Source organism: Saimiri boliviensis, chromosome 19 (assembly GCF_048565385.1).
Source record: "Saimiri boliviensis isolate mSaiBol1 chromosome 19, mSaiBol1.pri, whole genome shotgun sequence".
NCBI lineage: Eukaryota > Metazoa > Chordata > Mammalia > Primates > Cebidae > Saimiri > Saimiri boliviensis.
The window spans coordinates 18,045,869-18,060,001 of NC_133467.1; the positions used below are offsets into that span (position 1 = coordinate 18,045,869).

A 14,133-nucleotide genomic window follows, 5' to 3' on the forward strand; every position below is an offset into this window, starting at 1 on the left:
TCCAGCCTGTGTAGCAAGAGCGAAACTCCGTCTCAAAAAAAAAGTTAAAGTGCTTTTAAAATTCTTGAACTATGTTTATATGTGGTGTTGCCCCACTCCCGTCTTTAACCTCCACCTTGTTTTTTCTCCTCTTTTTTTCATATATGTGTGAGCCAAGTTCTATTCAGATAGTTCGGTACTTTCTCAAACAATATATTCACTGAGAGTAACATTTTTTTAAATATCCTAAAATATGTTATTTGTCCTTTCATTTTTTGCAATTAAGTTGTATAAACTGATTTTCTGTGTAGAGGGAAACGTAGATTGCAGTAGGTGGTCTGATTTCTGTTTATTTTATTTCCTGTGTAACCTTTGGGAATCCATCCTTCCTAATCTATGTGGTTTGGGGTGGTGTGTTTCTTCCCAAAATTCAGAATTGGAACACGTGATAAGTGCTCTAGTGTGTAGTGCAGAAATCCTCTGTCTTTAGTATTAATTCATGGATAGGCAATTGGCTCTTTTTAGAGATGAGACAACATAGGCTTTGTAAAAATTACCGATGACCCTTTGGGGGGTTCTTTTAGATACTTGAAACTCAAAAGTTGCCAGGTGCAGTGGCTCACGCCTGTAATCCCAGCACTTTGGGAGGCTGAGGCAGGAGGATCACCTGAGATCAGGAGTTCAAGACTAGCCTGACGAATACAGTGAAACCCCGTCTAAAAGAAAAAAAAAAGAAACTCAAAGTTTATAAATGCCAAGTCCACTCAAGTGAAGATGGAATGTGTTATACTAACAATTAGTTTGGGACAAACACTTGTAATAATAAATGCCAAATATAAATTGCTATTTGCCAGGCACTGTTGTAAAGGTTTTGCGTTACTTGTTTAATCATCGCAAAAACTGTGTGATATAGATGCTCTTATAGTTCCCATTTTGTAGATGAGGAAATGAGGCCCAGAGGAGTTATATAACTTGTCTCAGTTACACAATTAATAATGGTGATGCCAGTTTTCAGACAATTTGGCTTAGAGATCAGGTTCTTAACCACTATTACAAATGGTTACTCAAGCTAACCACCCATTTCCTTGCTTTTATTTAGAGGCTGATTTTACTTAACATCAGCTTAACTGTGTTATAATTTGCATAAAATAAGTCAGTGGTCATAAGTGTATAGTTCAGCGAGTTTTGACACATGAATACACCTGTGCAGTCACCATCCTAATGAAGATATGATACATTTCCAGAAAGTTCACTTTTGCCAACACTACATGCTTTGTGTCTAACATCCCACACCTGACACCTGGCAACCAGTGATCTGCTTTGTATTGCTGTCACTTTTCCTTTTCTGGAATTTCATATTAACAGAGTGCTTTAGTAGGTAGTAGTCTTCTGTGTCTGGTTTCTTTCGTTTGGTATAATGTTTCTGAAATATACTGATGTAGTTGAATGTACTATTTTTTCTTTTAATTGCTTAGTAGTATCCCATTATATGGATATAACATGAACTGTTTATGTATTTTCTAGTTAAAAGATTTTTGACTCATTTGTTTCTGGTTTTTTGGCTATTTAGAAAGCTCTGTAAGCATTCAGGTTTTTGTGCAGACATGTCTTTACATTTCTAGGGTAAAAATACCTAGTAGTGAATTGCTGGGTTCTATGCCAAGTGTATGTTTAATTTTAAAAGAAACTGCAAAACTTTTTAAAAAGTGCCTGTACCATTTTGCATTTCTACCAGCAACAAATAAAAGTTACTATTGTTTCATATCCTTGCCAGTGCTCAATGTTTTCAGTCTTTTAAATGTTAGTCATTTTTGTGGATATGTAGTGGTATCTCATTGTTATATGACAATGAAAATATTTTTATGAGCTTTTCATTTGCATATCTTTTGTGAAGTGTCTGTTGTAATCCATGGCCTATTTTTTTCCCCTTAAAATTGCTTGTCATCTTGTGTTGTAAGGGTTCTTTATGTATTCTGCATACATCTTTAGTCAGACCTGTGTAATTGTGATGTTTTCTCTTAGTTTATTGCTTATCTTTTCATTTTCTTAATAATTTTTTAAAGTGCAAAAGTTGTCTTTTTTCCAGTGTATTGTTAGTTTTCAATGTTAAGTTCAATTTATTGATTTTTATTATTTGTAATTTTTGTGTTCTAACTCAGAAGTTATCTAACATGAAATTAGAACATATTCTCTTGTGTATTTTCTTCTAGAAGATTTATAGTTTTCTTATGGTCATGATCCATTTCAAGTTAGTTTTTATATACTGTGTTTGGTAAGGGCTGGAGGCTTCATTAATATTGTAACATCATTTGTTGAAAAGATCATCTTTGTTCATTGAATTTTCTTGGCACCTTTTTCAAAAATTAACTGTATGATTTTATTTCTGTAATTTTTATTCTGTCCCATTGATATATATGTGTTTATTCCTACACAAGTGCCACACTGTTTTGATTACTAGATCATTGTAGTACATCTTGAAATCAGGTATTGTAATTTTCATCCTTTATTTCAAAGTTGTTTTGGTTATTTAGGTTCTTTGCATTTTCACATAAATCTTAGGATAACTTGCCAAGTTTTACAAAAAAGGATGCAAGATTTTAATTTTGGTTACTTTGAATCTGCGATTTAATTTGGGAAGATGACATCTTAATATTATCAAGTCTTTTGAATCATGAACATAGTATGTTTCTCCAATTATTTAGGTCCTCTTTAATTTCTTCTCTCAGCAGTGTTTTATACTTTTCAGTTTCGGGTTTGCACCGTATTTTGTTAAATTTACTCAAGTATTTTATGTTTTTGATGCTGTTCTAAATGTTCTTTTAATTTCAATTTCTAATTGTTGCTAGTATGTAAATCCACAACTTTTTTATGGTGACCTTGGCGTTTTATGAAATTTTAAGTTTACTTACTAGTTCTAATAGCTTTTTGTTAGAACCTGTAGGATTTATAAGAAAATGATCATGTCTGTATATAAATACGGCTTTACATCTTTTAAATGTGTATACCCTATTTTAAAAACATACATTAATGGGCCGGGTGTGGTGGCTCACGCCTATAATCCCAGAACTTTGGGAGGCCGAGGCGGGTGGATCATGAGGTCAAGGATCGAGACCATCTTGGTCAACAAGGTGAAACCCCGTGTCTACTAAAAATACAAAAATTAGCCGGGCGTGATGGTGCGTGCCTGTAATCCCAGCTACTCAGGACGCTGAGGCAGGAGAATTGCCTGAACCCAGGAGGCGGAGGTTGCGGTGAGCCGAGATCGTGCCATTGCACTCCAGCCTGGGTAACAACAGCGAAACTCTGTCTCAAAAAAAAAAAAAAAAAAAAAAAAAAAAAAAAACAGAAAAAGAAAACATACATTAATGGATTTATTTGATTGGATAATTGTTTAAAAGGATTTTTTGTACCTTTGTTAGCGAGTGATATTGGTCTGTGATTTTCTTGTAACTTTTCTGGTTTTCATATCAGACTGTATTGGTTTGCTTGTAATGGATTTATTTGATTGGATAATTGTTTAAAAGGATTTTTTGTACCTTTGTTAGCGAGTGATATTGGTCTGTGATTTTCTTGTAACTTTTCTGGTTTTCATATCAGACTGTATTGGTTTGCTTGGGCCTCCATAACAAAGTACCACAGACTAGGTGGCTTAAACATCAGAAATATATTTTCTCATAGTTCTAGAGGCTACAAGTACAAAACAAGGTAGAGACAGATTTGGTTTCTTCTGAGGCCTGTTTCCTTTCTTTTTTTTTTTTTTTTTTTTTGAAGAGGTGGTCTTGCTGTCTTGCTCAAGCTGGAATACAATGGCACCATCACTGCTCACTGCATCCTTGAACTCCTGGGCCCAAGGGATCCTCCTGCCTCAACCTCCCTAGTAGCTGGCACTACAGGAATATGTCACCACACTTGGATAATTTTTTAAAATTTTTAATAGAGATGAGGGTCTTGCCAGCTTGCATAGGTTGGGCCACTTTTTGTTGTGTCATAACTTTGTCAGCCCTCAGTTTGTGTGTTGCCTGTATCTTAGAAGAATACTGGTTGTGTTGGAATAGGGCCCACCAATACGAAGTTATTTTACCTCGATTATCTCTTTAAATGTCTTATTTTCAAATGCAAATTCTGAGATACTGGGAATAGAACATAGCGATTTTCTTTCTTGAGGGATGGAAACAATTTAACCCATAACATAGGTATTATTGATGGCTTCCCTCCATTCCCTTCCCATCCCTCCTCCCCTTCCCTTCCCTTCCCTTTCCTTCCTCCCCAACCCCCCCCCCCACCCCAGTGATTAGGGTCTCACTGAGTTGCCCAGGCTGGTCTTGAGCTCCTGGGATCAAGTGATCCTCCCACACTTTGACTTCCCAAAGTGCTGGGATTAGCCACTGTGCCTGGCTAGTGCTGGGTTCTAAAAGGAGATGAGAAATGTTCCCCTTCTATTTTCTGGAAGAGTTTGTATGAAGTTGGTATTTTCCCTTTTGTGGTTGGTAAAACTTACAAGTGAAGCCATAGTTTTGGGGCTTCATATCTTTTGTATGATTTCTGTCCTTCCCTTTGTGGGAAGGTTTTTAATTAACTAATTCAATTTTTTTAATAGACAGGGACTACTCAGGCTCTATATTTCTTTAACTGTAGTAGTTTAAGAGTGTTTCCATTTCACCCAATTGTTGAATTTATTGGCATAATAATAATGTATCCCTTATTTTTTTTAATGTCTTGGACTTGGAATGATGTCCCATCTTTAATTCCTGATAATTTGTGTTTTTCTTTTTTTTCCTTGAATGGTTTAGCTAGAGGATTATTAATGTTTTTTACTCTTTACAAATGATCAGCTTTCATATTAATGATTTTCTATATAGGTTTTTTTTTTTTTTTTTTTTTTTGAGATGGAGTTTCCCTCTTTTTTCCCAGGCTGGAGTGCAATGGTGCAATCTTGGCTCATTACAACCTCTGCCTCCCTGGTTCACACGATTCTCTTGCCTCAGCCTCCCAAGTAGCTAGGAATACAGGCATGCACCACCACACCCAGCTAATTTTTGTATTTTTAGTAGAGACAAGGTTTCACCATTTTGGCCAGGCTGGTCTCAAACTCCTGACCTTATGATCTACCTGCCTCGGCCTCCCGAGGTACTGGGAGCCACTGTGCCTGGCCGGTTTTATTTGTTTTCTATTCCACCAATTTTCCATTTCACATTTTTTGTTTTGAGATGGAATTTTCCTCTTGTTGTCCAGGCTGGAGTGCAATGGTGTGATCTTGGCTTACCACAACCTTCGCCTCCCAGGTTCATGCAATTCTGCTGCCTCAGCCTCCCCAGTAGCTGGGACTACAGGCGTGTGCCACCATGCCCAGCTAATTTTTGTGTTTTTAGTAGAGATGGGGTTTCACTGTGTTGACGAGGATGGCCTCGATTTCTTGACCTCGTGATCCACCCGCCTCAGCCTCCCAACTGAGATTACAGGCATGAGCCACGTCACCTGGCCTCAGTTTTACTTTTTAAATTTCTTCTGCTTATTTGGAGTTGCATGTTTTGTTTTCTAGTTTCTTAGTACGAAAGCTTAGATCATTGATTTTGACCCTCTTTTCAATAAAAACAATCTTACCGGTTTCCCTTTCTAATTCCTACTTTAGCTGAAGCTTTAAATTTTCAATCAGTTCATAATACTTTCTCATTATCCCTGTGATTTCTTATTTGAACCATGGATTATTCAGAAGTATGTTGTTTATTTTACCTGTACATATGCAGGTTTATTACAAGTATGTTGTGTGATGCTGAGGTTTGGGCTTCTAGTAATCCTGTTGCCCAGGTAGTGGACATAGTACCCGATAGGTAGTTTTTCAGCTCCTAACCCCTGCCCTCCCCAATTTTGGAATCCTCAGTGTTTCTTGTTCCTATCTTTTTGTGTACCCAATATGTAGCTTTCACTTAAAAATGAGAACATGAGGTATTTGGTTTTCTGTTTTGGGGTTAATTCGTTTAGGATGACATACTCCGCCTGCATCCATGTTGCTACAAAGGATATTATTTCATTCCTTTTTATGGCTGCATTTGTTTAATTTCTGAATGAGAATTTTTTTGGTATCATTCTGTGTGTCTGATTTGTGATATAATTCAACTTTGTAGAGATAATATACTTTATGTGATTTTAGTTCTTTTGAATTTATTGAGACTTGTTTCATGATCCACCGTAAGCATTATCTTCACTAATGGTCCATATGCACTTGAAAAAAAATAAATATTCTGCCATGTGTAGCCTGGGGTATTTTATACATGTCAGATAGTCAAGTTGGTTGATGTGTTATTTAAGTCCTGTGTATGCCTATTTGTTTTCTGTATATTTGTACTGTCAATTACATGCTCTTCAACCGTCTCCAATGCTAACTTGATTTGGCTATGTCTCCTTTTAGTTCTCTCAGCTTTTGCTTCAGGTATTTTGAAATTTACACACACAGTTGGTGAATTGACTTCCTTATCATTTTGAAATGTCGCTCTTTATTCGTGGTAATGATCCTTGTTCTGAAATCTATTTACTCTGATGTAGATATAACCTCTTCAGCTTCCTTCCTTTTTTCCTCCCTTCCCTTTCTTTGTAATGCTTTTCTCAGGAATTGGAACTAGGAAAGAGTGAGATGATGAGATAGAGACTGAAATTTACCTGCTGCATATGAAGATTGGTTTGCAGGATCCAATGTTATCACTATAGGTGTAAAGAAGAATTTGAAGTTTATTTATTTATTTATTTCCTTTTTACTCATTTTTGTTTCTGTCAGTCCTGAATAGACTTGGGGCCAGTTGAATTTGGATGCTGCTTTTGAAGGAAGTAAAGGAAAAAGTAAGGAATTAAGGGAAAAGAGGAAGCTAGAGAAATTTCAAGGTTTGAAAATTTTGTGAGGAAGTAAGAAACATTCCCATGGCCCTTTTGCTGGGTGTCTTTCATTCCTAAAGTTGTATATAATTTTGAGTATATTTAAAATAGTTTTTCCAAGGTCTTCTTTATACTGATTGCTGTGATTTTGATTTTCATAGTCACAATGATGCATGTTCTTATTACTCTTCTGAGATTATAGCAAGATAGAAAGGACACTGGGCTTGGAATTTATGACTTTGAGATTCAACTTTGGACAAATAATTTATTGTTTTGGTATCTGTTTTTTCATGTATAACTTGGGATTAAGTAACATTCTATAAGATTATGAGGTTTAGATTATATAATACATGTAAAAAGGCATTATAAATTACAAAATCATCACAAAGAATCAGGTGGTTATTTGCTAGAGTTTGGCATTTGGTATCAAAATACAAAAGTGTTTCTGTGGTCCTGTTTATGTAATATATAACTACTGCTTGTTTTCCTAAATGACTCTAGATTGTGCCTGGCTCTGATTATCTTGGTATTACTGTTGCTATTATTAATATTTTTAGTATTTAACCTTTGAAAGATTGATTTTTTTTTCAGTTGGAACCAGTACTACTATGAGACAGTTGATATATTTTATGAAAGCATAATAAAGTTAGCATTTGTATCAAAATATACATATATTGAACTATATACATACTAGTTTTTGGCTAGTTCTAAGATGGTACTTTGTAAGTACTGATTAAATTCAGTTAATAAATTTGGATGCTGCGTTTGAAGGAAATACTGCATATAAAAGGGAATCACAAATAGAGCGGTGATTAATGATATTACTTGGTAGTCAGACTGATTGCAATATGACCCTTGATTAACTGAGATGATACATCTTATAAATGCATATTAAGGCCTGGCGCAGTGGCTCAAGCCTGTAATCCCAGCACTTTGGGAGGCCGAGGCGGGTGGATCATGAGGTCAAGAGATCGAGACTATCCTGGTCAACGTGGTGAAACCCCGTCTCTACTAAAAATACAGAACATTAGCTGGGCATGGTGGTGCGTGCCTGTAATCCCGGCTACTCAGGAGGTTGAGGCAGGAGAATTGCCTGAACCCAGGAGGCGGAGGTTGCGGTGAGCCGAGATCGCGCCATTGCACTCCAGCCTGGGTAACAAGAGTGAAACTCCGTCTCCAAAAACAAAAAGAAAGAAAAGAAAAAAAAGCATATTAGATTCATGAAATAATTTTCTGTATCTGACTCTGTTCTGCAGTGTTTTGTTTTTTGTTTTTAAATGTCCCAAATGACATATATTATCTTTTGGCAAACTTAGGATTGTGCAGTATGATATCAGTCCTTCTGGCAATTGGTATAAAAATGTCTCCTTCACAGTATTTAATTGCTTGAAGAACATGATTTTAATAAATAGTGATAAGAGGTAAAAGTTCAAAATAACCTCTATCTCATCAAAAAATCTGAAATTTGAAATGCTCCAAAATCTGAACCTTTTTGAGTGCCAACATGACATGAAAAGAAAATGCTTAATGGGCATTTTAGATTTTAAATTTTCAGATGAGGGAGGCTGAATCAATAAGAATATAAATACAAGTATTTCAAAATGTGAACAAATCCGAATCTGCAACACTTCTGGTCTCAACCATTTTGGATGATGGTTATTCACCCTGTAGTAGTTTCAATGATACTCAGTTTTTTGTTATATTTAAAGTTCTCTGGTGGGAGTTGTAAAGTCAGATGCTTACAATGGCCATCTCTTTTTTGTGTGTTAAATCATTATCCATTATGCTTATTTACTCTTGTGTTCCTTTCTTTTTTCATTCTAATTCTTTCCTGATTTTTCCCTGTTAAAATAATTCTTTCTTCTAAACAAAAGTTTCCTAAGGTTTTCTAATTGAGAATTTTTTCATTTAGTTCTTTTATTATTGATATTGTATTTATTTCTTTCAGTCTATTTTGAAATATTAGATTATAATTGTCATTTGTTTCAGTCATATTTTTCTGGCTTGCTTTCATTGTTTCTAGAGACAGTATTATGATTCTTTTTCACTTGGGAACACTTTGTTTCTCATTTTTTAATGATGAAAGATAAAAATATATTTTGTATTTATGTTCTCATTACTGTTTTTAGAGCACTTAATTTATTTGTGTACATTCTAGTTTCTGTCTATCTTCGTATTTCTTCTGCCTGCAGGAGTTACATTAATATATCTTGTAGTACAGGTCTGCGGGCAGTGAATTCTCTTAAATTTGTGTTTGTTTGAAAATGAGTTTATTTGCCTTCATTTTGAAAGATATTTTTGTTGAATATAAAATCTGAGTTGAAAGTTTTTTCTCTTAGTATTTTAAAGAAGTATTTTTGTTTATCACTAAAAAACGAGAAATTGAGTTTCCAACAGAAAAAGAAACATAATATTGTCCCTAGACACAGTGAAAGCAAGCCAGAAAAATATGCCCAAAACAAATGACACTTATAATCAAATATTTCCAAATTGACTGAAAGAAATAAATACAATAATAAAAGAACTGAAAGAAAAAAATTCTCAATTAGACAGTGCCTGTTCCATTGTCTTTTGCCTAGCATAGTTTCCAATGAGAAGTCTGTTTCAGTTTTTATCTTTATTCCTTTGTGTGTAGTGTGTCTGTCTAGCGCTGCCTTCAAGGTTTTCTTTTTCTTTTTGGTTTTAGCAGTTTAAATGTATTGTACGTGGTACAGATATTTTCTTGTTTTTGAAAACCCTATTTAGGGGTTTCTGAGTTTTTTAAATCTGTGATTTGATGTCTTTTGTTATTTTAAAAATGATTTCAGTTGCTGTCTCTGGGTATTTGTGTCTAACACTTTTTCTGTCTTCTATGGTTTCAGTTACATGTATGTTAGAACATTTCACATATGTCACAGCTCTGGGATGCTCTGTTCTGCGCGCGCATGTGTGTGTGTGTGTGTGCGCGCGCGGTGGGGGGGATTCACTTAGGCTAGAATGCAATGGTCGGAGGAGAGGAAGAAAGAAGGGGAACCACAAGTTGGTGTAGGAGTCAGGACACAATGAGGTTTGCCATCTATTATTGAGTGCAATTTGTGGTACCCCAAAACGGATCACAGTTTACTACACAGGTATAATAATAATGAAAAAGTTTGAAATACTTTGAGAATTGCCAAAATGTGACACAGATATGAAGTGAGCACATGGTGTTGAAAAAAAATGGAGTGCCAATAGACTCGCTCAGTGCAGGGTTGCCCGTCCTCCTTGAATGCTTTTGATTGACGGTGTGACAGGGATCCTGAATGAATTGGTTTTCTAAATGGATGATTCTAAATGAATAGGTTTTTCCCTTAACCTACAGCTGGTATGTTCTTGTTCTTCAAAATTGGGAAGACTTAATGGTATTTCATTAGGTTCTCCTCTTTATTTCTGTAGTTTCTGAGATTTTTCATCTTGGGAAGGGAAGTAATTGGTCAGCCCTTCTTATTCTATTCTACCTGTTTCTGACAGGAATTCTTTAAAGTTTTTGACTTGGGTGGATAGTACCCTTCTTAAGTATTACAGGCTGTGTAGACTGCTGTAACAAAATGCCATAAAATAGGTAGCTTAAAAACAACAGAACTTTATTTCTCATGTTTGTGGAGGTTGGGAAGTTCAGATCAAGGTGGGGAGATTTTTATGTCTGACTAAATTCCTGATCCACAGACAATGCCTGCTCTCTGTGTTCTCACATGGATGAAGTTGAGATAAAATTCCTTTAGACCTCTTTTGTAAGGGCACTAATCCCATTTATCAGAGTTTTGCCCTCATGACCTAAAAAATCTCCCAAAGGCCCGTATTTTAATATCACCTTGGGGTTAAGATTTCAACATATGAAATTTAGGCAGACACAAATACCAAACCGTAGCACCAGTCCTATTACCGTTGTATATTTTCTCACATTTTCTCTTTTTGGTGTAGTCCATCACTTAGTGAATACTGTGTGCCAGGCATTGTATTGAGCACCTCATAGATATATTGTTAATCTGTGTAATGATTCTGTGATACAAATATCATCCCTGTTACACAAATAATTAGAAACGGAGACTTGCTCAAAGTCGCAAAGCTGTAGATAGCATAGCTAGGATTACTTTCACTTTTCTTAAAAGCTGTGGCCTTTAACTGTGGTTAAAAAACTAGTATTTCAGCCAGGAATAGTGGCTATTGTCTATAATCCCAACACTTTGGGAGGCCAAAGTGGTAGGAGTTTGAGAACAGCCTGAGCAACATAGGAGATCCTGTCTCTGCATTATATATGTTACATATATATGAGCTATATGTGGTGGCATGCACCTGTAGTCCCAGCTACTTGAGAGGCTGAGGCAAGAGAGATGTCCTGAGCCTAAGAGGTCAAAGTTGCAATGAGTCATGATTGTGCCAATGCACTCTAGCCTGGGTAGCAGAGTGAGACACTGTCTTTAAAAAAAAAATGTAGACCTTTAATTCACTTGTTGTTCAGAATACATTTCTTTAAAGCTACTGGCTTGAACTTATTTGATAGTAATGTTATTTATTCATTTATTTTTAAGATTGGGTTTCACCGTGATGACCAGGCTGGCCTTGAACTCCTGACCTCAGGTGATCCACCCACCTCGGCCTCCCAAAGTGCTAGGATTACAGGAAGCCACCGTGCCCGGCCCGATAGTAATTTTTAGGTACTGTAACATTTAGTATTAGTGCAACACATTGTGTGACATGACATATACTATACTCCTGCTTTTTCTTTTTTGCTTTTGTGTAAACTAGTGGATGATGGAGCTTTGCGAAGTAAAGCTGTAGTAATTTCTTAGAGTTTTCAGGCCAGAAACCTTCATTGATTTTTGTTTGATACCCAACATCTATCAGCAAACCATAGTTCTACCTTCAAAATATATATAGAATCTGACCACTTCTTATCAACCCCACTGCTACCACCCTAGTCCATTTCAGCACCTTTTCTCACTTGGATTATGATAGCTTCCATAACCATTTCTATACTTGGCTTCCCTTTAGTCTTCTTTTCAGCATAGCAGGTAGAATGATATGGTTCATCACTGTCAAATCACATCACTCCTCTTTTCCAAATCCACCAGTCAATTACTCTTTTACTCAATTAAAAAGCTAAAGTTCTTAACACATTCCTTAGTTCTCTGAGGTGCTCTTTTTTTTCACTTTTCCTTTTGAGACAGGGTCTTGCTCTGTAACCTGGGATGGAGTGTAGTGGCACAGTCTGTTCACTGCAGCTTCTGCCTGCTGTGCTGTGCTCAAGTGATCCTCCCACCTCAGCCTCTAGAGGAGCTGGAACTATCTAGAGTAGCTGGGGCTACAGGCGTGTGGCCCTGTGCTTGCTAGGCTTTTTATTTTTATTTTTATTTTTTTGTAGAAATGAGTTCTCAGTATATTGTCCAGGCTAGGAGAGTGCCTTTTAAAAATTTGCATAGAGGTGTTGGATGTCTTAGCAGTGACATACTCAAAGGATCCTCAGACATTGAAATATCCCTTTCTCAAAATGCTACCAGCTAGGTGTGTATTGTTTTCTATTAAATAGCTCCTGACATATTCAGTGACTTGATTGGTTTATTCTTTTTTGCCCTTCCCCCTGCTCTGACCCCCAAATCTCAGTTTTCTTTTCTGTGGGTCTCTCTGTAGCCAGTATGTCCTCTTATTATTATGTATTTATCATTATTGTATATATTTTCACATTGTGTTGTAATCATCTATAACGTATTTGACTCTGCCATTAGACTTTACGTTCTTATATTCTAAGGGATAGTGTTTGTACCCAAGAAGTTTTTCTTGTAGGAGTGAGTGCATTTTCAGTTACAGTTTTAAGTGTCATTTTACCATCAGTAAGGATTTGGATTTGTATGCCAGTAACAGAAAACTTGATGAACATTGACGTAAGACAGTGAAGATTTACTTTCTCATGTAATGTGAAGTCCAGCGGAGGCAATCCAAGGCTGATGCAGCTGCTCAAGGATTTCATCCAGAAACCACTATCCTGTCTTCCTAGCTCAAGGATTTTGTTTTCATGGTCAGAAGATGGCTGTAGTATCTCTGGACACTACATCATAATTTCAGTAAGAAAGAAAAGGCAAAGATAAAAGGAAATGACTTTTTACAAGGCTTTGCAATTTTGACCTTGTAGATGGTAGCCCATTAGAAATTGATGCCTGTATTTCATTGGCCAGAATGATGTTGTGTGGCAAATCAGAAGTACAAAATAGGCTGGGATTTTGAGTATTCGTTTTTTATTCTTTATAGGAAAAGAAAAGAGAAAAAAATTGTAATTGTCATTTACCTCAAGTATCAAAAAGTAGTATAGAACAAGTGGTTAACAACATAGACCTAAATTTGAATTTTGACTTTGTTACTTCTTAGCTGTGTGACTTTAACAGCTCTCTGCCTTTGTTCCCTCATCTATAAGCTGTGTCTAGTAATAGGTAACTATTTCACTTTGTTATTGACGCCGTTAATTGATGTATGTTGTGGGTTTAATGTATATCGTTCGCTTTGTTTACATAGCTAATAAATTGTTACAATTATTGTCATTACCTACAAGCATTGTCGAAACTGAAATTGTATAAATTTATCACTCAAGGAACTGGCTTTCTTTGGGATAGGAAGAAAAGAGTATTTACCAGGTCTAGGTAGGTGCTTTTGAGTACAGGTAATGGTAGAAAACAATGGTAGAACTTTTTAAAGGGCTCTGGTGAGTGCATTGTACTATTACAAATTATGGATGGTGTTAAAATGTTGGAACCATTTTCCTTTACTCATTGAGTTCATTTTGAAGCTCAGTGACCCTTAGGGTCATCTTCAACAAGTTGTCATTTGTTGATGACCCTAAAGTTTAGTTCAATAGAAATTTCATCTCTTATTGATAGAATATTTGAAGACTTTGCTCAAATATATATATAAATATGATATTATTATATTGAAATATGATTTCATATTATTACTAGCCTTTTCCAGTTTGTAATCACTCTACTTTGAAAAATATATATCAATTATTTTTCTGTTTTCTTTTTAGCCCCATCTGCTTTGATATGATTGAAGAAGCATACATGACAAAATGTGGCCACAGCTTTTGGTAAGACAATTTTATGGAGTAAAATAGTCTTTTGGCATTTTAAAACTTATCTGTAAATGTAGCCAATGAGAAGTTATGTGTTTTAAACGAACTTTGATTATCTCATATCTGGCAGTTTAAGGCAGTTACTATATGGCTGGTACATAATTTCTTCGAAATATTTAGACTTACCGTAGTCCTTACCAATGGATTTGAAAACT

At 35.8% G+C, this 14,133-nt stretch overlaps 1 protein-coding gene across 9 annotated transcripts in view; it reads left to right on the forward strand.

Annotated features, from left to right (window-relative positions):
• The window catches only part of COP1 (COP1 E3 ubiquitin ligase), a 212,431-nt gene that overhangs the window by 6,228 nt on the left and 192,070 nt on the right, over window positions 1-14,133 (forward strand). For all 9 annotated transcript variants that reach the window (XM_039460040.1, XM_039460044.2, XM_010336173.3 and 6 more), the window contains exon 2: window positions 13,874-13,933. In XM_039460040.1, coding sequence (XP_039315974.1) covers window positions 13,874-13,933 — 60 coding nt within the window. The remainder of the gene's footprint in view (window positions 1-13,873; window positions 13,934-14,133) is intronic.